The following is a 23,263-nucleotide window of genomic DNA, read 5'->3' as shown; positions in this document are numbered from 1 at the left end:
CTACTCAATATACATTTAACACAATTTGTCTTTTGCGTATAAACACTAATTAATAGCCATGATCGGTTATGTTACGAATTCTCTCAATTTCAGTTTGAAGAACTATACAATAGCCTACTGGTCATTCGCTGAGTGGTAGATTTCAGGCTTCTTGTACCTCACACAATTTATGCATTTCTCGGCCATGGTGCACTCCTTTGATTTATGATCACCAGCGCATTTGAAACATTTTGGGGCTTCGATCTCTATTGGTCTTGGCAGTACAGTTGGCCTCAAAATACCAGTATCTCTGACAATGATATCATATAATTGCATATGGTATCTGTCTCTCACCGTGTATATTCCCCATTCTAATTTCAACGTCATGATTCATGATTCTTGTAAATCAGCTCTTACAGTTGGGTTGCACCTAAAAATGTAGTGCATCATGCCGCCAGCTGCAGGCTTACTGAAAATCAGCTCAATTTTTTTCTCAACTTCCTGAATTGTGTGTAAAAACTAATTGCGGTCCAAGATGGTCCCCTTTATATTTTCATGATATGCACATTGCATATCATGAACTTTGGTTTCATCTTTCCAACACTCTTGGTACTAATTTGCTCAACAGACTCCAATTTTTTAGCAGCCTCAGCCCCTGCATGTTCTCATTAACAAAGTTCATGCACAATGACAGTATCGTAACCAATGAGGTTTATCCGGGTGCGTTATTGCCGATGCGTAGAGCTCCCTTGTTTTTGGGGTATTGGGAAAAGAGCAATACGGCTACCCTCTGACTGGGAAGGTAGCCTACCCCATCCTCACCTTCACGCGCGGTACGCACCGTTCGTATACCCTGCGGGGTTGAACCAACGGGGAGCGAGGCAGCGACCATCAGCTGTTGTTTTTAATCCTTTTAGCCCGGACAAGGAACAAGTCTCCCGGTCACCGGTGGTGTAACAGAACGTAAGAAGAGGCATATCAAAAGTTACATGAAAAAAGGAGAATATTAAAAAAAAACGTGCATCTTGCTGCTGCTTATAAAGAAAAAGCCTAAAACCATCAAAATTAAGTCCATAGGCGTCATGATGGTCCCCTCTTTAAAAAGGTCCACCCAAGACTATAGTCTCCTTGGGTCCACCGGTCGGGTTGGCAGCCCTGGCCAACGCGCCAAAGTTGTTTACAGTGCCTGGCCGCCGCCCACGAGGAGGGCCCTGCTAGCTACCTCACCTGGGTCAAGAGATAAGTTGTCCTCCTAACATAGTGGCAGCCATGAAAGCGGACCAGATACAATACTCCGAGAAGTACCACGACGACAAGTATGAGTACAGGTGAGATATGCGCCAGTCCAAGGAAGGAAGGAGCTTGGGGGGGCAGACTTCCTCCTGACTCGAGTGACAGGGGTTGGCATGGGGGGTGTTGGTTTATAACATACTTAGTTTACTTAGTCTTGCCTAGAGGCCGACGTATAGTCGTGGTGGTCCACCGCTGTATTCAGCCCTGGTCTTTCTCCAGTCCAACCACTTTGCATACTTGGCTGGCGCGTCACCATGTTCCTGGTCACCCCCCCTTTCATGTCCTGACTTAGCTGGCTGGACACTGGATCGGTGGTGGCCCTACCTGGTAAGGGTGAGGGCCACTTGTTGTGTTAATGAGTTTGTTGTTGCCCAGCAACTTGTGTAGGTGGTGGCTCATCTGGCACTGCCCTCAGGAAAGTAGCGAGACTTTCCCTAAACTTATCCACTAAACAGTTTTGGTATTATTCCAGAACATCACTCGTCTCAGGAAAGAACATTTGGTGCTATGTGTATATTGTGTTCATACAACACTGCCGTATTGCTTTTCTGTCACAAAGAGAAGGGGGGTCAAGGGGGACAAAACCCCCCGTTAGGTAAATACATAGCGCAGGCAGGACAGACATGGCGGAGGCTGGGGTGGTCCACTACGCAGGCCGGTGTTTCAAGAAATACCTCCTCGAAATAATAAATCACTCTGTTGTCCACCACGCATGTGCGCTGGAAAAATTCAGAACAGGAAAACATTAATTGGCCTGGATTTCTTTGAGTTTATCCACTTGTGGTCTTTGTGAGTGGTTAGTGAAACAGAAACAGTAAGCAAGTTGAACCTCTTGCTGCAAGCTATTTTGCAGCTGCAGCGGTGGGTGGCTGCGGGTGCTCAACAAGCATTGATAAGTCAATCATTTGGCACTTTTTTTTGTAGGTAATTTTATGCAAAATAAATAGTTAAATATTATGAGTCACTCAACTTTCATTACCTAACATATTTTCTAATATTAAGGAATCTTTGAGTTAATTTTTGGTGAAGAAAAAAAATCAAATCAGTCAAATTTTTAATGGGGCAATTGCTTTTGGGGACATGGATACCATTCAAGGTTTGAAAAAATATTATATACTTTACTAAGGTTAAGGGGAGGTGCCGCCTAGTATTAGTGGAGGGCACATTCATTTTGTTTCAGTTGTTCTAAGGTATTTTTTTCTTTGAAGACTCAGGTAAATGCAATAAGATCTGCGTGTATCAGCATAATAGCTTTTGTGCTTCTGTACAAAGAAAATTACAAATGGAATTTATTACTTGTAATAAAAGCAGAGGTAAAAATGTTAATGAGGGCCAGCATGTTCACTCAATATGTACAATATTGGGTAGTTTTACTCATGGCACCATTAGTTGAAAATTGTCCGTTCAAATTTTTAATGTCTCACTGTTCCAGCGCAAAAAAATTACCAAAATCACCATTTAATGTGTCCCATAACTCTACCACCTTTTTTACCTTCAATAAATCATATCAGCAGTGTTTTTTTTTTTTTTTTTATAAAAAAAACTGACGGACAATTTTTTTACCATCCACTTGTCTTTCAGCAGATCTTTTTTTTATTATCTTCACAACTAATGGAGTTATTATTCTCCAAAGTACAAAAAATGCATTTTTTGAGATATCAGCTATTTTGTGTGTAGATGCAGTTTGCATACAAAGTTATGATTTTTAAAGGATCTTACAGGGGTAAAATACAACTTAGATACCTATGCAGTTATATTTCTGAATGGCAATGAATGATAAAATAAAAAAAATAATCATAATTGGCACCTGTGTGTGTGTGTGTGTGTGTGTGTGTGTGTATACACTCACTAGAAATCTCCTGGGCTGTAGTATTGTTCGGATACCTCCTGTTATTTCTTCTTCGTTACTTTCTTTTCTTTTGGGCTTCTTTTCTTTTCCTAAGTGTCCAAACCTGCCAAAGTACAAGTACAAATGTACCTCTGAGGAGCGCTCGTAACATATATGAGTATATGTGGTGGACGGTCACTGTTCTTCCCCTAAACCTATTAACAGTGGTGTCCCATAGGGTTCTGTCCTATCTCCCACTCTCTTTTTGTTGTTCATTGATGATCTTTCCAAAATGAACTGTCCTATCCATTCTTACGCCGATGACTCCACTCTGCATTACTCAACTTCTTTTAATAGAAGACCCACTCTACAGGAACTTAACGATTCAAGGCTGGAGGCAACAGAACGCTTAGCCTCAGACCTTACTATTATTTCCGATTGGGGCAAGAGGAACCTGGTGTCCTTCAACTCCTCAAAAACACAGTTTCTCCACCTATCCACTTGACACAATCTTCCAAACAACTATCCCCTATTCTTTGACAACACCCAGCTATCACCTTCTTCAACACTAAACATCCTCAGTCTATCCTTAACTCAAAATCTCAACTGGAAACTTCATATCTCATCTCTTACTAAATCAGCTTCCTCTAGGCTGGGTATTCTGTACCGTCTCCGCCAGTTCTTCTCCCCCGCACAGTTGCTATCCATTTACAGGAGCCTTGTCTGCCCTCGTATGGAGTATGCATCTCATGTGTGGGGGAGGTCCACTCACACAGCTCTCCTTGACAGGGAGTCAAAGGCTCTTCGTCTCATCAGCTCTCCTCCTCATACTGATAGTCTTCTACCTCTCAAATTCCGCCGTCATGTTGCCTCTCTTTCTATCTTCTATCGATATTTTCATGCTGACTGCTCTTTTGAACTTGCTAACTGCATGCCTCTCCCCCTCCCGCGGCCCCACTGCACACGACTTTCTACTCATGCTCATCCCTATACTGTCCAAACCCCTTATGCAAGAGTCAACCAGCATCTTCACTCTTTCATCCCTCATGCTGGTAAACTCTGGAACAATCTTCCTTCATCTGTATTTCCTCCTGCCTATGACTTGAACTCTTTCAAGAGGAAGGTATCAGGACACCTCTCCTCCCGAAATTGACCTCTCTTTTTGGACACTCCTTTGACCTCTATTCAGGAGCAGTGAGTAGCGGGCTTTTTTTTATATTTTTCTTTACGCCCTTGAACTGTCTCCTTAGCTGTAAAAAAAAAAAAAAAAAAAAATTGCAGAAAATGGAGGTTTCTGCAAAGAGGGGACCACGAAATTAGGAATACAAATCAAATTATTTGAGAGGGAAAGAATCATCGTATAGCTGCCAAACTTTCACGGGGAACGTGTGACATATTCAGCTATTTTTTGGAGTAACTTTTAAAATTTGGCTGAAATAGTGAAAAATACCCATTTTTGGCAGGACCTCCCCTTAAGACTGTTTTCTATCATGACAATGTTGTTATTTAGAAGGCAAGGTGGAAGAATTAGATGTCAATATTTTCATGTCCATGCAAAACTTTGTAATTTTCTAAGAGATCTCTCACTCCTCTTGGCTTCAGTGTAGTAAGATCCAGGGCGCCTTGTCTTTTTTCATATGAGTGGTAAATTTGCTTCCTTGAGGTTTGGCATTTTGTATCGTCTTCAATTCTTTTTACCTTTCAGATGCTAACTATATGGAGTATACATTCCATATGTTTAAGGGTACATTAAAGACATAAAAGAAACTTCAGTGAAGATTCATTATAATGGTTTTCATCTTTCAGGCATGTGATTCTGCCGACAGATTTAGCAAAGCTAGTACCGAAAACTCACCTCATGACGGAGACAGAATGGCGCAACCTTGGTGTACAGCAGTCCCCTGGCTGGGTCCATTACTTAGTCCATAGCCCAGGTGAGGCACCAACCCAACAAAATAATTTTAAAACCCCCTTTTGTTTTCCTCTAGTGACCTGCCCTACATCCATCTGTATTTGTTATACTGGACATTTCATAGTAACTCAGTCTGTCTTCATAGCTGACATGTAAAAAGTTTGAAATTTTTGCCTTTATGACAGATTCTTTCACATATCAATTCTATTTTTCGTATGTCTGAGGTACAGCTTTCATAGTTAGGTGTTCTCTCAAATCTCACAAATGGTAACTATGTATAAAATATATATCAGATGAATGGGGAGCTAGGCTGCCCTTGCATAGCTCTTCCCAGTCAAGTCAAAGTCTATTTCTCTCATCAACTCATTTCCTTTAGCTGTCTTCAGCCACCACCCATGCAGAGACCGCTTCCCTTGCTATCATCTCTTAATACATTTCTGTAGGTTTACTATTTTCAATTTATTAATTGCATGCTTTTCCCTTTCTCATGACCCTGTACCACATTCCTGTTTTGTTCATCCTATAGCACCAACTCTGCCTATCAAAATTGATCTTTTAGATACTTACTTAGAATAGTTATTCAGGAAAGTTTTCAATATTCAGGCAACCTTAGCATCTCACTCATTTAAAGCTTTAGATTAGGTTGAATACATTCCATATGCAAGACATGTAGTATTTTGTTTTACTGAATGAGTATCATATGTTTCCTAAGGGAAACATCAAGGGAAACAGGTGGCATCTTTATTTACTTTTATTTAATTAGTCAGCATGATTTAGAGAATTGAATATATGTGAAAGAGGTGATAATATATTTAAGGAGTGTATTGATGTTGAGAAAGGGGGGGGCTCTCCTGCCATAATCATTCCCTTAAATTGAGTTCCCATAAGGAATCAGGTAACAGTTATAGCTAGATACCTTTTGAAGTATGATAGCTAAGGTTCATAAAAGTAGTGATTATAGGTGTCATCATTGATCATGTGTCACTGACATATACATCATCTCTAAGCCACAAAAGGAACTAGTTATTAATATGTTATTATGCTAATTATCTGAAGTTATTTATATGCTACTTCAGTAATTTCAGTATCGGACATTGACTCCTATATTTTCTCTTCTTAGAGCCACACATCCTACTGTTCAGAAGACCTCGGACAGATCTGGTGCAGAGTGAGGCTACAGACCAGAAAAGGAGTTAGGCAATAAGTCTGAAAGGATTATTTTTCTTCGTCTATTTGCTACTGTCTTCCTAGCAGTGCCTTATCATAAGTAACTCTTGTTTTTTATACTGTCTCTTTATTTCTTCAGTTTCATAACTTATGATATAAATTTATATATAGCTGCTACTTCTGGTATTTTCACTTAATATCAATATTTTTTTCTTATTTGTCTGTACCTGAATTATTTTTATTTGCACTTCTATAAGTTTTCCTGTTTTTCAGTGGTAACCTGTTTCTTTTTTTGTGTAATTTAGTCAAATATTATATATATTTGGTGTATGTGTTTTCTCTGTTCATTGTATTTAATCAGTTAGGTACTGTGTATGTGTTTTTCCTATATTATTTTAAAGTTAATTTTTATGGCTTTTTGTATTACCAAAATTTGGTAAGTTGAAAGTAGGTAGGATCAGCAAATGTTGATTTCATAACAGAGATTAGGATTTTTATGTTCAAGGCACCAGCAGGTAGCAGCATGATCTATTGTTTATACTTTTTTTATTGAACACTGAGCATAAGCTGACCTTCATACTTTTATAAGCAAATATATAATATGCAAACATTATATATGAGTAGTATTCAGCCCAGTCTTCCTCAAAAATTGCTTCTTTAGTTTTCCTAAATAGAAGTGTTGTTATGAGTGAGATGGCACCTTATTATATCCATTCAGTAGCTAGTTTTACCATCAGCTGAACTAATATGGAAATAGATATAGGGCTTCATCTCGTATATTTGACATGAGAATAATTATATGATTACAGAATGAAGTTTGTGACCTTTCTAATAGGTTTAGTGTAATATTTTATTTTTTGCCTCATGAAAATTTATTACCCTAGAACTATGTCATTGATTGAGTTGATCGAGTAAGAATATGCAAGCATCTCATTATTATAAGATGCCATGTACATACTTTGAAAGAAAATTTTGCAGCCTAATTGCTTATAAGTATTCATAGAAATTCATATTACATAATAAAACAGTTTTGTGATAGTGAAAAGCGTACAGTTAACCCCTTGATTACGACGATGCCGGTGGCGTCATATAGTTTTTGCTGACGTAAGCAACGAGCATGACGCCAGCTCCGGAAAGCGAGAATCTCTCTGAAAATTGAATGTAGCGCGTAACTATGTACACTCGGCCGTCGACTTAACGGATTTCGGATTTAACGGACCACAAAATCTCAAGGGACATTCTGTCCGTTGCTGGGTAGATTTGTTCAGTGTGACACCGGCTTTAGAAACGTCAAAACCCTAAAATAATAACAATATCACCGAAAGTGATATTTTTCATCAAACCTGCTTGTATCGCTTCCCTTAAGGAGGTCGAGGAGGGTGAAGCCCCTCCCCCCTCCCGTTAGGTAGGTTAGGTTAAGTTAGGTTTGGTTAAATTTATTTGGCTCGCGGTTTGGGACGGCGGAAATACAAAACTTGGGACGGAACATGGCGGCGGCGAGTGTGGTCCAATTCGTGGGCTGCGAGAAATACCTCCTTGCAGTAACAAGTCGCGTTGCTGTCCACCACGCATGCGTACGGGGGGAATACTGAGCAGGAAAACATTAATTTACCTGGTTTTGTTCAATTAGTGTGTCAACTTCCGAGTGTGAGCGGTGAGTGAAATGAATAGACAGTATGCATGTGAACCTCTCCGTGAGTTGTTTTGCGGCTACGGCAGTCGGCGGCTGGGACAACAGCCATTGAAAAGTCGGTCATTTAATGATTTGTGACAGAAACAATTATCACATTATTTCATAACTCACTGAAAACTGGAAAAAAAAGTTACGTCTGCCCATGCGAGACTAGCACACTTGTAGAATTTTACCCATACGCGTAAACTGAAGCAGAAAACGAGTGACAAAAGAATGCGAATGATTCCTTGGTGGAAATTTCAAGGAAATCATCTGTAATTCATCTCCCATGGCTTTTACACACAAACAGGTTACATTACTGGAATGTAGAGGTCTTTGGGTACTATCAGAAGTACAATGAACACAGTTATTTTGCAAAACATGCAAAATAAGAGTGTAAACCTGGGCAAGTTACCGAGTCGATTCAACCCACGGGCACTCATTTGCCTGACAACGTTAATTCTCATTCTCTCACTCTTATTCTCTTTCTCATTCTCTCTCACTCTTATTCTCTAATTCTCATTATCTCTCTCTTCTTCATTCTCATTCTCTTTCTCATTCTCTCCCTCTCTCATTCTCATTATCATTCCCCCTCATTTTCAATCTCTCTCTCTCTCTCTCTCACAGGAGTTATCTTCTATTATTTATTCCACTCTTAATGTCTTTTTTTTTTTTTTTTCATCTCTGGTGATCAATATATCACCGCCACTCTACAACCATTTCTCTCCCTAAAAACATGTAACCAACCCTTCTCAGTAATTGGTGCCTGACCTGTATGTTGTATTTTCTCCATTACTGGTTAAATATACCTCTTAACAATGACATGCATGATTGTGTAACACGGTTGGTTGACGTCGAGTCAAATATAGACTATTATTTGCGCATGGGTAAGTTTTTCTCCTTCCTGCCCCAATACTTCCTTCTGTTTTCTCGTAGTGAGTTTTGATCACATCTGAGACGCTCTACATATAAGGCTGTGCATCCTTCTACATTAAAAGTAGGGCCATGATCAATATATAATGAATATTATACAGAGGAAGTGTGAGGGATCAAGGCGGGCGTGGAACATTTCACCTCAGCGTCTATGTAATAAAGATAAGGAAAAAATGCTGGTGGTTTTTATATGAAAACCAGTACATATACTGCAGCAGTTGAATAACTAAAAACATATGATATGTGGAAGAATAAGGCAGACAAGCTCATTTACTCCGACGATCTGTGAGCGATCGAGAAAGTCAATGTTTTGAGTGGACTTGCTCACCGGCTAAGCTCCGCGAGTAATGGTCATCTGGTTCACCCTCTTCATATAAAATGTATTAGAAAACCATTACATATTAATCTTGTCACTCATTCAGGTCAGATTTTGCGCTGTTTTGATTGCTAAGGATATGTAATTAAATTAGGCAGCTGTTGAATTGGCAATAGTATACAGTAATATAATTGGTATATATGTTAGGAAAAGGTACTAAGAAATATTGCCGTCTACCGTATATTGATGCTTACGTTTTCGTAAATTTCATTAACATTCATTTTCTACAACTCTACAAGGGTAACAAATCCTGTCATCAATATCGTTATAGATAATATAGAAGTTGGTATAGTCTTCGTGTATTCTTACATATACATTGAGCCCTTTATACATTATTTATATTAACCATTGGATATGATTTTCCTGATTCAACAGTAATTATACTTCAATTAATATATATCTGTTAGCTATTTTGATGACAGGATTAGTTAACGCTGCAAAGCTGTAGAAAATGAATGTTAATGAAACTTGAGAAAACGTAAGCTTCGACATATGGTAGACAGCAATATTTTTCAGTACCTTTTTCTAACATATTTATCAGTAATGTATATTACTGTATACTATGTGCCAACTCAACAGCTGCCTAATTTAATTACATATCCTTAGCAATAAAAAAGCGCAAAATCTGACTATGAATGAGTGACAAGATTAATAAGTAATGGTTTTCTAATACATTTCATATGGAGCTCTGTGCCAGGCCGAGGGGCCACACACTGCATCACTATGTCATGGAATGCCCTCTCATTGCTAAGTTTAAGCCACGGGACTGCCTTGACCTGCCCCAGACAATTTGTTGGCTCCTGAACCATGATGTCCTCCCTGCTATCCTCAAGGAACACCCTCAGTTTGCACCAAGGTGGTGATGCCGTGTGTGGCAGCCTGAACTACTGCCGTGCTATACAAGGCTGTGATCTCTGCAGTATTTTACTTTAAGGACTAGTATTTACTCTATCTCTGTATTCATTCCCATCTAGTGCTTGGGCAATGTTCTCCGTCCCCACATTTTATTGTCCTATTTGTCCAGGGGGAGGTACCGCCCCCTCCCTTGTTGTGCTTTCCTTCCTACCATTGTATCTTTTTAATTTCATGGTGCTACCTACACATGTATTAATAGTTGTATAATCTCACTCTGTCCTGCCTGGGGGTAGGGATGGCATGTTCCTCCCTTCTCCCTTGTTGTTTACCTGCAACAATAAACTATCAATCAATCAATCACATTTCATATGGAGAGAGTGAACCAGATTGTATACGCGGTGCATTGTGGGTAAAACAAATGCTTAGTGAGCTATCCTTAAAGTATATAATCCTTGCCCACAGTGCATGAAGAGCGGCGCCCGCTGAGGGCCACTCCATGTATTCTTCCTCCAAGGATGAACCGACTTTTTCTTTATAGTTGCCTAAGCTGTCATTTGCCTTCTATATTCTGACTTTCGAACTCCTTGGGAAACCATGGAAAATAATGTAAAGATAAAAGAAAAACGGGGCTCAGTGCAGGTTGAAGTACCTAATTGAGTGTGTAGAAAAGTACGAAGAAGTACTTAATTAAGAAGCGATACAAAGCGGAACAGGTCTAAAGAAGAGAAAAAAGAAAATAGCTACGAATTAACTGTTCTGAGCTGTTCGTACCGCAAATATAGGTTTTATAAATTCAATACGGTCAAAGTACGACAATTTTGGCTAGAGTACGATATCGGTCAAATGTTCAAATGTAAACACGAAGGCTTTGCGCGGGAGCCGAGGAGCGCGGTCTGTCATGTCGCGTTGCTTTACATCACCTCTAGTTCATTATCTTTGAAATTACCCCGTGCCCAGGGTGAATATTATCTCCAAGACTCGCATGAAACGCCGACAACAAGGTAAATAGCAAACTGAGTATTAACTGGCCATGAGACCACCGAAATCACGAAGCACGGGCACAATCACCTACAGACAGTGGACACCTTTTAGGCTATGGATGGTAGACATTATATCTACAGTGACATGTTATCTGCTAGGGGATTCCACATCTTTATGACTGATGGAGAGCCTGTGCCCTTTCACTGTTGTTCTCCAGTGGTTGGGGATGGAAAGGTTTTGGAGTGGTGGGGGCTGTATCCTCTACTGGTTGGTGTTGTGTTGGAAGGGCTAATGTCGAAGATGGGGTAGCCACCTCTTGCGAAGTCAATGCTTACATTATAGATTTGGTATTATTCTAGTGTTTGCCCATACTCACCCCTCAACAAAAATTGGCTTGGGGGCCATTGAGACTTCGGGGAATGTGGTGGTAAACGTGAAAACATAGGGGAGGGTCAAGGGGATGAAGCTCCTCCGTTAACGGGGGTCAAAGGGGGTGAAATCCCTGTTCGGTAGGTTGAATTGGGTTAGATTAGAGTTATTCGGCATGCGGTGTTGCCCAGCAGAAATATGCAGCGCAGGACGGCGGGCGGCAGCAGGGGTGGGTCTAATGTGCTGGCTGGTGATAATGGATGGGAGCAGGACAGCGGCGGGTACACCTCAGGCATTGAAAAAGTCAATCATTTAGTGATTTCTGTAAAATAAAACTATCTGTAATAAAAAGCATCATATTTTGCCCAGAAATCAACAGTCAGTGTCTCAAAAATTTCCTTAACAAACCCCATTGGAAGAACTTGGTTAATATCTTCGTATCCTTGGAGCAGTTTGCAGTCATGTGCCCTTGTGTCCTGACGTGCAGTGTCTAGATGCCCAGTTCTTCAGAGTGGAGCTATATTGGCATCTCCCCTCTCCAAACTGTTTCCCTCCTTTTAAACACCTTTTTCCTCTCTCCTACCTTTCCTTTTCTTAAATGTAGATGTAATGCCTTTTTCTTCCTTTCTTCCTCCTCCCATCCTTTTCTCCATTGTAAAATGTGTTCAAATAGCTAGGCTGTTCAACTAGTACCAATAATTGCTAAGAATGACGGTATGCCTTTTTTATTATATTTTACAGAATTTTCAAACTAGTAATAGACACCAAATTTATTAATAACAACTTTTGATAACATGACTGAGGCATAGAGGGGAGGGACTAAAGTGTAAAGGTATAAATATATATTTGTAATCCCTTTGGGGCTTCTTTCCCTTGGCTCCCCAAAACTGTACTGTTTCCGATTGTTTCTTTTTATTTGTGTCTACTATTAATGTTTATGTGAAAGAAAGCAGGATTGAAAAATAGAGGTGTACCCTTGTTCATAGTAATACTCAACTCTACGCAGCCACATGATTGCACAGCATAGCTCTTTTTTCAATATGGTTACAAACTTTAGTTGACAATTATTGCCATTGATCAATAATATTGAAGCTTTACAAGCAGCAACCAATATCTCTCTCTCTCTCTCTCTCTCTCTCTCTCTCTCTCTCTCTCTCTCTCTCTCTCTCTCTCTCTCTCTCTCTCTCTCTCTCTCTCTCTCTCTCTCTTTTCTCATTTTCATGAGATTAGTGTCATATAAAATTTCAGATGGCAGACTTTGACTTCGTTATACCACTGAGCCTTCGGACATTAGAGGATCCTTCTTCTAATAAGCAGTATGTTGTTACCAGTGTGCTCACTGCTTGGGAAGTTGCAAGTAAAATGAAAGGTAAGTAGCAAAAAAGAATTAGTATTTGTTGATATTCAGATGTATCCTACATAATTATATTTTATTACTTTTAATGGCTGACTTTCCACCTAAATATAACCCAGGGCTTTGTGAAAGCCTGTAACTGCAGTGAATTTCATACTTCTTTGTTAGAAAATAGGAAGTAAAAAATGTCACATGACACTAACATAACTAGCAAAGCATCAGATGACTTATAATGGTGTGCTTCATTCAATGTTGCAAGTGCTTCCAACACTTCTCGTTTATACGTGTTACATTACCTTGCAAATTTTGTAAGTCGAGCTGAAAAACATGTATGATGGACACCAAAGATTAGACCAAGTCACGGAATGGGTTCTAGGGTCATGCTCATAGAATAAATTTATTCGCAATAGAATTATCCTATTGCACCACAATAGCATTTTTCTTGAACCAACCCATGGCTCTTTAGAGACTGAGTTGTAAACTATAGCTTTTCAAATGAGAAATTAGTGAAAAGTTGAGAGACTTATGAACAGCTTCTTTTGTAATCAAGGTGAGTTAGAGATACTTTTAAACAAATGTGCAACATGAAAATGATTCTTAAAATAAAACTGAAGCAAAAATTATCATGCTAGAGTAAAGCTTTAGTCAGAAAAGCCTGCATTGGCAGCACGATGTCTAAAGGACCTATGTTGTGTTCATGATGGATGACAGTGTGGTGTTATGCGGTGATTTTATTGCTACAAGCATTCCCCTTAGATACAACTGTCACTTGGCATAGTTTTTAATCTACATTAAATATATTTTTAAGCTCACCTTGTAGATCTTTTGAGGTGGGGTGATACAAAGAAAGATGTGTTTGATGGGCTTGCAGCTATTTTACTTTTGAATGATCACACCATTATAATGCATTTATTCTTTTGCTGTATGTGACATACTCTTGCCTCATATCTTCTTATAGAGGTGTAAGAAATTCACTGTTGTTACTGGACTCCAGGGCTACATTTCAGTGTTGATACTGGAAATGAGCCAGTTTTAGGAACACAAATTTAGAATGATATCCAAGGTCTTACAAGGATAAATTTCTCTTCACAGAGGTTCAGGGATTGCTGCGGCAGGATGGACCAGAATTTATTCTCCAAGGAAAAGTGTTTGATACACTATATAGTGTCATTGTGAACTTTGCTTCACTAGATGGAGAAGTTCAGCGACAGTCTTGGGAGTTAATGATGAAAGGTAAAAACATGAAAATATGAAAATAAGCATACCAAAGAGTTGATAGTTTAGGTGTATAGGCCTAGCTGAAATTCATATGATTCTTGTTTTCTTATTACAGCAATGGAAAAATTAGTATCAAATTTGGGTCGCATTATTGATGGTGACTTGAATGGAAGTATGAAGCACAAATGGGTCAATGTAGTGAAGATGAACTCATTTATTGCTTGCAAACTGACTGAGGCATTGGAAACCAAATTCAACAAGGCATCTGCAGACATCATTGTAACTGGAAGGGTAAGTAGTAGTGTTGGAATATATATATATATATATAGATATAGATATATATATATATATATATATATATATATATATATATATATATATATATATATATATATATATATATATATATATATATATATATATTGTTGATTTATGGGACTGGCCTCCCCCCCAAAAAAAAATTGCACTTACCATGATTACATGTTAGAATAAGTTGTAATCTAAGCATAGGGAGCACCATTTGGTAGAATATAGAGCTGTTAGGGGGCCTGTGGTCACTTCTGTACATAATTTAATGTGGATGGTGGTGAACAGTGTCTGCCACTTTCGTTTATAATTCTCTGGGCACTTATGTATCGTACTAATGTGAATTGCTTACCAATGCATTCTTTTTTCTGTAAATCAAGGGTGGGCAACCTTTTTAAAGTAAGGGCTGGAGGAGACTTTCAGGAGCAGGCCACGGGCCAGAGTGAGAAAAGAAAACCTCAAAGTAAAAAGAAAGTGAAAAGTGAAAAACATACAGATCAGTGCTGCTTGCCGTGAAGGAGTTTCAATGTCTGACTCGGTGGATGAGGTAGACAACAGAATAATGTCATTGAGGTGGAGAGTTGGGAATGAAGTCAAGACTTTTGTGTCCTTCATTTTGGCGGTGGTTGGATTCACCGTGTGCTGGACAACGCGGGTTCGAATCCCCACGCTACCACCTGGGATTTTTCAGTCACCGCTGATTGGCCTAAGACTACCCACATGCTGTCGTGAAGATCACCCATCGACCTGGACTTTAGAAGAAACCGTCCAAGTGAATCAAGAAAGAGTTCCGGGGGGCAGCATGAGCCAAGAATAAATGGTGCTTCTAAACATGGCCTCGATGTGTTGAACATGCGCAATGTATTTTGTGAAGTTACTAATAGGTACAATGAGGTCGTGGACAACTCTGCACTGAGTGTTATTATTGTCAAAACTCTATTCAAGACAAAATTGACTTCTATTTTGAACGCCTTGACTTGGTCGTTGTGTTTTGTTTGCTGCCCTTGAGCTGTTTCTTCTACTGTAGAGAACAGAATAGATAGAAAAATATAGTTTTCCTCCATTTTCTCAAGAACTACTGGTCGTATGAAAATTCCAATGATAGCGTTGGAATCCTCATAAAAATGCCCTTTTATTGGCATATAAACCATAAAAAGTCGACTCAGGAAGTTTCGAGCTATGAGGTGGTGAACGTAAACATTTTTTATTTATCTTTAATCATTGTTTTTTCGGAGTCGGTAAACTTTGCCTTTTATTTGCATTTCTTGATATTTTTTTCTTTCATAAGGCAGAATAATCTCTTCCAAAACCAGTGATATATAATAATGCCAAGAAAAAGAATACTCGTGGGTGAAATTGATAACACGAAAAAAAAATTCGCCGCACGGTCAGGCCATTCTGCGAGGCCCCCTAGGGAGCCCCAGACCGATGTTGCAGTGGAAAGAGAAACATTAAACTTTTGGTGCGTGAAAGGGATAATTATGGATGTCACATTAAATAAGAAATATTGTTTCTGGTATATTATTAGTTTTGCAGTTATTCATTTCATTTACTAGATTATTGTGCTATAATTTAGTGTTTTTACAAATTTAAATTATCTTTCCATTCCAGTTGCTTTTAATTAAATTATGATTAGCAGATTTGCTGGAATCCCTTTATTTTCACTCATTGCACTTACATACTGGTATTCTTGTGTTTGCACTTCCATATTTAACTCCTGCAGGGAAGAAAAAAGACTGTCCAGGGAGATGACCAGGGCCGCTGCTGGGAGGAGGATCGGAATGGTATGTTGGTCCACCTTTATTCCCTCCTGCAGTATCCTTTGCAACGCCTGTGGAACCCACCTGTTGTAGAGGACGACTTTGTCATGTGAGTACTGTGTGCAGACTTTGATGTCACCCTCAAATCATTATTGTCTTAGTTCTTGATTCTTGAATTTTTTCACAATATAAGAATAAGAATGGGAATAGGAAATTAGAAGAGAATGTAAGGAGTGTTGTCTGTCACTTCAAACACCAAAATGGCTTCAGCCATGAAAATGGTCTATGTTGAAACTATCTTAGCAGTACTATCTTTCTTTTACTTAAAGTCATGGATTTTAGGGGCTTTGACAAAAATACTGGCTAATATTATTTATTATTTCCTTCAAGAATGAGCGAGGAAGATAATTTTCTTATTATTATAAGGAAGTGAATGCAATTGTCTGGGGGTTTTATGTATCATGGAATTTGATTACTTTACAATAATTTATGCATACCTATTTAGTGGATTGATTATAATAAAGTTTAAGGTAATTTTATATAAAAATGAGAATTAAAAGGAATGGGAAGAAAGATTTTGTGAGGAAGAATTGGTAAGTGAAAGACTCCTTGACTGGCTACAAGGAGATATGTAGAAGTAAGGTGAAGGAATTGCTTGGGAGACCATGAGTAGAATAGAGCAGTGTGGCGGTGAGACTGACTGGAGGAACTGAGGAGGTAGTTGGATTTAGGGTGTGTAGAAGAAGAGAGAAAGGGAATGCAAGGTATAGATAATATTAAAGAAACAGTTGAGGTGAAAAGAAGAAACAAAAAATGTTAGCGATATGTGCCAGAAGAGGAGAGAAAGTGTTGAGGTATTGGTGAAAAGATTGGTTAGGGAAAGTAAAGAGGGAGTAGATGAGGCTTTTGGTAAGAATTTATCAGGAAAATATGATTTTCTTTAAAAAAAAAAGTTAAAAGTGAAATAAGGGAAGGAAGAGGGACATGTGCAGAATAAAGGAGAGTGATGGGCTACTTGTGAAAAGGAATGAGATGAAGGAGGTATGGAGAAACATTTTGAATTTGTAACAAATGAGTGTGGGAGAGGAAGTTGGAGTGAGCAGTATAAGAGTAAAGATTAATGTCAGGTGGCCATTTCTGCAGGGGAAGTGGAAAGGACTGAGATAGAGGAGGCAATGAAGAAATTAAAAGCAGTAAATAATAGTAATAATGAAAGGTTTATTAATCTTTAGCAACTATTAGGCTGAAAATTTATGAATAATTCATCTTATAGTTAATACAAAAATAGACATAAAGAAGAATTGGGGTATGGTTAGGAGAATATTAAAATAGGAACAAAATTAAGTTGGGGGGTGGTATAGTTGAGGCAGAGAGGATAGTGAGGTGCTAATTATCACTGCAGCTCTTTGGGTTGACAGGGCTTCTACACATTGTTTATAATGTGCACTATCGCCTGCACAACCATTTTAGAGGTTGGTGCACGGCACACTGAGGGGGGTAAGTTTATTATGATGCCTGGTGGGTGGTAGTAGGTGTCGATGGCTAGGATGGCATAGCAGGTCCTCACCAAACTTCCTGAGGGGATCCTGGTGCCTGTCAGAGCACCTCAGCAGACTCAGGGTGGTCAGGGAATTGTCATGAGTATGGTAAGCAGGGCCCAAAATAACCCTGCATTCCAGCTTCTGAACCTTCTCAAGCTGCTGTCATTAGGTTAGGGTCAGAGAGGATGACCATGCTGGGGTGGGATCCATGAATTTAGGCAGTATAAAAGATGTGTATATACTGCAAAACTCTGCCCCCAGCACCCTGGTATAGATTTCATAATGGTGAAAAATCTAGAATATATATGAGATATCTTTACGTAGGAAATTTTGTGGACATGTAATTAGCATGGGAGCAGGGTGAGGAGAAGACTGAAGAGAAAAACATCATTGTGATATTGTACAAGGGAAAGGAAGGAGGGATAATGGTAACAATTATTAGTGTGTTCCAGAAAAGGTACATGGAATGGGTTTGATTTAGATGAGAAGATGAAAATAACCAATAAAAGTGTAGGTGGATAACTTGGAGGATATAAGAGAGATGGTGTGGATGAAATTTTTGCACTAAAAATGACTTACAAAATACCTGGAGAAAGCTTGGAATCTTTTTACATGTAGGGTTTATGGAAATACTATGGACATATGGTGTAGGAAGCAGGGATGGAGTATACGTATTTGAATACCGTATTGGGTGTATTTGTATTCAAATAATTATTAACAGAGATCAAAGTAGTCTCATTCGTATTCGAATACAAGAGAAAAATATTTGTACTTTGCAAATTATGTGATAAATACTTAAAAATTTATAGTCAGATATAACAGCCGTTGTTCCTTAAAACTCCAACCTTTTGGGCTGATGTGTTATTGTTGTTTATAGTACAGGTTCAAGAGCTCATTATACTGTTGCATAACTTTAGAACAGTTACGTCAAGGAGGTATTTTTCAATAAAAAGAATTCATGACTGTATTCATGAATACTTTCAAGAAGTGTTTGTATTTGTAATTGAATTAGAACTAGTATTTCAGTGTACTACAAATTTGTATTTGTATTTGTTGGAAATATTCGTATTTGTATACACAGATCTTGTATTCACTCCATCCCTGGTAGGAAGGCATTTACCTTAAGGGTCTTGAAAAGAAATCTTTCTGCAATAATCCAAGTGTTTATATATGGATGATTGTATGAGAGAAATGAAAGCAAGAATAGGGGAATTATACCCAAGGCTGAAAGTGAGAGCTGTGGAGCAATCTTGGGTGGCAGGTCTTTATGCAGATGATACAGTGTTATGCTACAAAGTGAGTGGATGCTGCAGAATATTGCAGATGAATTGGATAAAGTATGTAAGAGAAGAAAGTTGATGGTAAATATTGGCAAGAGACACTATACATATTGTAAGAATTGAGTGTTGCCAATCATAGATAAAGCCATGATAGTGGAGTTCAAAAAAGAGCTGTAGATAATTAATTTATTTAGGCAATCATTGTTGTAAAATTTTACTGCGTGGTAGAGGAAATGTGCAGGAACTTAATTTTTTCATAGATGTTATATATTTTTCAAAACAAACACTTATTTATGGCAGATAATTGGCTTAAGAGTACCATGATGGCAGTTACAATTTTTTTCAGATTAATTGGTGATTGCTGCTACAAGATGCTGGAGTCCCCAAACATGGGCTTGGTTCGGACCAAGGATACCCGCACATCCCTCTTCCAGATCATTGGCACACTTGTTAAGAAGTTCAGTCATGGCTTAGGATGCTCACTTAAGCTTATGCAGGTGTGTATCATTGGCCACAGGTACAGTCAGCACTCCACATATGTGGAGGTTAGGGGTGCAGGAGTCACAAAAGTGGAAAACCACGAATATCTCTAGCCTGCAAACCCTGACTAAATTTACCCCACTAAAATACCTGTGTTGTTGGGTTGATATGTGTGTGTGTGTAACTCACCCACCCACGTTCTGATCATGAGCTGGGCTCGCAATGGCCAGCAAGTACTAATTGGTCGGCTAGGCTGACGCAAGCCGATAGAGTCAGTCTATTGGCATCCTCCCCTCCCCTTTATGAGCCGTCAACCGGCAAGGGTTTGTGGTCTCTCCTCGAAGGGACGTACGTGCTTGACTCTGACAGCCTCCCTATAGCCTGTGTCCCCACCTGGGGGGTGGCGACAAATGAAAAAAAAAAAAAAAGGAAGAAGAATGGAACAAACAGGATACTAGTGTACCAAGTCACCACTTGCAAACCAAGGCATTTTTTGTGGAATTTTTTTGCTCGTAAATTAAAACACTCGTAAGCTAAGGCACTCGTAAACTGAGGTTTGACTGTTTATACATATATATATATATATATATATATATATATATATATATATATATATATATATATATATATATATATATATATATATATATATATATATATATATATCATTAATAAATAATTACTTTATTTAGTTATTTATATTATTATGGTAATATAAGGATTATTTGTTTCATAAATTTTTCAACAGCTCCTTCGGCTACATGAACACATGGTGACCGCAGCATCTCATGGAGTGATCATGCTCATTCAGACATTTGGAGACAAGTTTGTGCTGACAGAAATTATCAAAGAAATTTCAAGAATGGGCAGAAACAACACTGGCAAGGACACATCAGCATCTGGAATCCGCAACTTTACCCAATTTCTTACAGAAGTTTCGAGTAGTTGTCCCCAAATGATTGTGCCTTCCCTGAGCCTGCTTACAAGTTTCTTAGATGAAGAGGTGAATTTCATAAGTTAAAAAATTGTTGCTAATTTTTTTTATATATCAATGATCTGTGAATGTTTCAGATTATCTGCTGTGTACAAAGGTAGTGCATTCAACTTTAAGTGTCCTTAACAATTATGAATTGTAGATTATAATTTTTAAAACTAGTATTTATAACTGCATCATGATTTCTCACTACTTTTCTTCCATTTCCTGGAGTTTTCTTACAGTTTTATGAAGCAAAAGGTATCTGCATTTTTTTAGGGGGGCAAGTTATCAGTTTGATGCATACTTACATTTGCATAACTATAATTTTGAAAAGGTTATTCTAAAAGGTTTGAGTCACTGAATATTGCTGTCTCAAGAACAGAATGTAATGGATTGCTCTTAACCATTTTATTAGAAATACTTAAATTGCATTGCCCTGTAGATTTATACTTCACATATCTACATTTTTAGGGATGCATAATGTGTCTTGTTTTTACTATCAGGTGTATTCTCTACGGAATTGTGTGCTGTCCATTATGGGCTCTGTGGTGCTGAACATTTTGAGTGGAGACAACCTTGACTCAAAAAGCAAAGGCTTGAGGGACCAGTGTTTGGAGCACCTTGAAGATCATATACATGATGTTCATGCCTTTGTTCGGAGCAAAGTAAGTGAAGGGAAATATTCAACTATCATTTGTATAGGAGTTGGATTTTTTTTTTTCTTCTAAAACTGTCAACCCTGGATCTAATGTCTTATTATTTTTTGTCAGTGAATGAAAATCATTACTTTTGATAAATACGATTATCCTTTGTATCATACTGTTTTCAAGATGAAAATCTTTAGAAGCACTTTAGCAGGTTTGAAAATAAGGATAGAAAGCAAAAACACCACAAAGTCTCTCTTTATGGACAGGTTCTTCAAATATGGAATGATCTTATACGGGAGAAGGCTGTGCCACTGTCCCGACAGCACCATGTACTGAAACTTGTGTTGGGACGGCTGTGGGATAAATCATCCCTTGTAAGGAAGAATGCCATGCAGTTAATGACGGCGTTTGTAAACAGTAATCCTTTTGCAGCCAAGGTATGCATAACTCTTTATTAAATTTATTACTCATTTAAAAGTTTTAAAGATTTAACTCATGGGAATTGATGGCATTTTGACCCAGTCTATGTTAAGGGAGTTTAGAGTAGCACATGTGAACAATGAAATAAAGAGGAAGCATATCTCTCCCCTAAATTAATACAACAAAATGTATTTTGTAGTTGCCCTTAGAGGAGCTTGAATCTCAGTGTGTTCTGGAGCTGAAGAAACTGGAAGAACTGTCCCCAGGCATCAATGTTGACTCTTTGGGCACAGAAGATGATCTTGTTGATGAGAACAGCACACCACGTGGAGTATGGATTGGCATGTTACCTAATGTTATTAAAGCTGTTCAGAATGTACTAGAAGAAGGTGAGTCTGCTGTCTTCCATTTTATGCAAAGCTATTGTATTTCCATCTAACATATTTTCATAATTTTGAGGCGTGATAAATTCAAAGCTATTAGATAGAATATGGACCAATTTTCTTTAAAGAAAATGGTTTCTTGGTTTAATCCTTCTAAAACTCTGCCAGGTACAGTAAACCTCAATGCTTGGGTGTCATAGATAATGAGAAAGCATTTGACCCAGTTTAAACTTAAGCAGTCATGCTGGCCCTCAGGAGGCAGGGTGTAAATGAACTGTACATTAACTGGGCTCTTCATCTCATCAGCTCTCCTCCTCATACTGATAGTCTTCTACCTCTTAAATTATGTTGCGATGTTGCCTCTCTTTCTATCTTCTATCAATATTTTCACGCTGACTGCTCTTCTGAACTTGCTAACTGCATGCCTCCCCCCCTCCTGCGGCCTCGCCTCACACGACTTTCTGATCAAGCTCATCCCTACACTGTCCAAACCCCTTATGCAAGAGTTAACCAGCATCTTCACTCTTTCATCCCTCATGCTGGTTAACTCTGGAACGATCTTCCTTCATCTGTATTTCCTCCTGCCTACGACTTGAACTCTGTCTAGAGTAGGGTATCAGGACACCTCTATTCTCCGGAAATTGATCTCCCTTTTTGGCTACTCCTCTGTACTCTGTTCAGGAGCAGTAAGTAGCAGCTTTTTTTTTTTCATTATTGTTTATATTATTATTATTATTATTTTTTTTATATGCCCTTGAACTGTCTCCTTTGCGGTAAAAAAAAAGAAGAAAAAAAAAAAAAAAAAGTCCGTCTACTGGACCCTGTATTTGTCCTGAAAATCCAATATCAAGGAAATCAAGGGTTGAGTGTATTTTCGGAAATTCTTTGACAATAAATTTTTTCCATAGGTTCTTTTGTTTGTCAAACGCAACTAAATCTGACCAAATCCTTGCATTAGATGCGAGGCCATTGTATGTTATTTCACCTATAGTGCCTTAGTATCATAGTTAAATCTCATTAGCTGATCAATCTAAGTACCATCTGCAAAGTTTCTTATTTTTGTACTTAACTAGAATGCAGAACACTGAATGGAATGATGATTGATATAATATCAAAAATGGGGCAATGAAACTACAATAAAATTTCTTGCCATTTACCTGAACTCTGTGCATGGTGTACAGTAAAAGTTCAATAATTCAGTTGGCATCAGACAGAAGGTCATTCGGAATATTAAATAGTTTGGATCATTGAGAGGGACCCTTGAATATGTAAAATATATTCAGTCAGTAAAAAGACATGATGTGATTTATTACTCACTGCTAATGCTAAAAAGTGTTAACAGCAGTTTTAGGATGGTAAATCCATGTAAAAAGAGGTAATGAAGGCACAAAAAAGTGAAGCAGGTTTACGAAAATGCCAAGCAGCAAGGAGCTGCTGTTGGAAACGATAACTCTTGACAATCATGGAGTCGAGTCGAGGTTGCCTGAGTACAGTATGTTCACTAAATCTGTTCACTTTTCACTCATTAATATT

General features: G+C 38.4%; 2 protein-coding genes across 3 annotated transcripts in view; both read left to right on the top strand.

Moving 5' to 3' along the window:
* The first annotated feature begins 1,096 nt into the window (after nt 1-1,096).
* LOC127007273 (cyclin-dependent kinases regulatory subunit-like) lies at nt 1,097-6,792 on the top strand. Its single transcript, XM_050878040.1, has 3 exons — nt 1,097-1,307; nt 4,907-5,034; nt 6,133-6,792. The coding sequence occupies exons 1-3, from the start codon at nt 1,249-1,251 to the stop codon at nt 6,207-6,209; spliced, it is 264 nt and encodes an 87-aa protein (XP_050733997.1). The 5' UTR covers nt 1,097-1,248; the 3' UTR covers nt 6,210-6,792.
* A 4,056-nt stretch (nt 6,793-10,848) lies between these two features.
* The window catches only part of LOC127007253 (condensin complex subunit 1-like), a 37,262-nt gene continuing 24,847 nt past the window's right edge, over nt 10,849-23,263 (top strand). Inside the window, exons 1-10 of one of the 2 annotated variants that reach the window (XM_050877998.1) lie at nt 10,849-11,016; nt 12,614-12,734; nt 13,812-13,952; nt 14,053-14,228; nt 15,967-16,112; nt 19,171-19,321; nt 20,053-20,307; nt 20,784-20,945; nt 21,194-21,364; nt 21,547-21,736. In XM_050877998.1, coding sequence (XP_050733955.1) covers nt 12,614-12,734; nt 13,812-13,952; nt 14,053-14,228; nt 15,967-16,112; nt 19,171-19,321; nt 20,053-20,307; nt 20,784-20,945; nt 21,194-21,364; nt 21,547-21,736 — 1,513 coding nt within the window. In that variant the 5' untranslated portion in view covers nt 10,849-11,016. The remainder of the gene's footprint in view (nt 11,017-12,613; nt 12,735-13,811; nt 13,953-14,052; nt 14,229-15,966; nt 16,113-19,170; nt 19,322-20,052; nt 20,308-20,783; nt 20,946-21,193; nt 21,365-21,546; nt 21,737-23,263) is intronic. The other variant, XM_050877988.1, reaches the window with a different exon arrangement.

The sequence above is a fragment of the Eriocheir sinensis genome, chromosome 3, assembly GCF_024679095.1.
Source record: "Eriocheir sinensis breed Jianghai 21 chromosome 3, ASM2467909v1, whole genome shotgun sequence".
In the NCBI taxonomy this organism is placed as follows: Eukaryota; Metazoa; Arthropoda; class Malacostraca; order Decapoda; family Varunidae; genus Eriocheir; species Eriocheir sinensis.
This window is presented reverse-complemented; position numbering and strand designations above follow the sequence as displayed.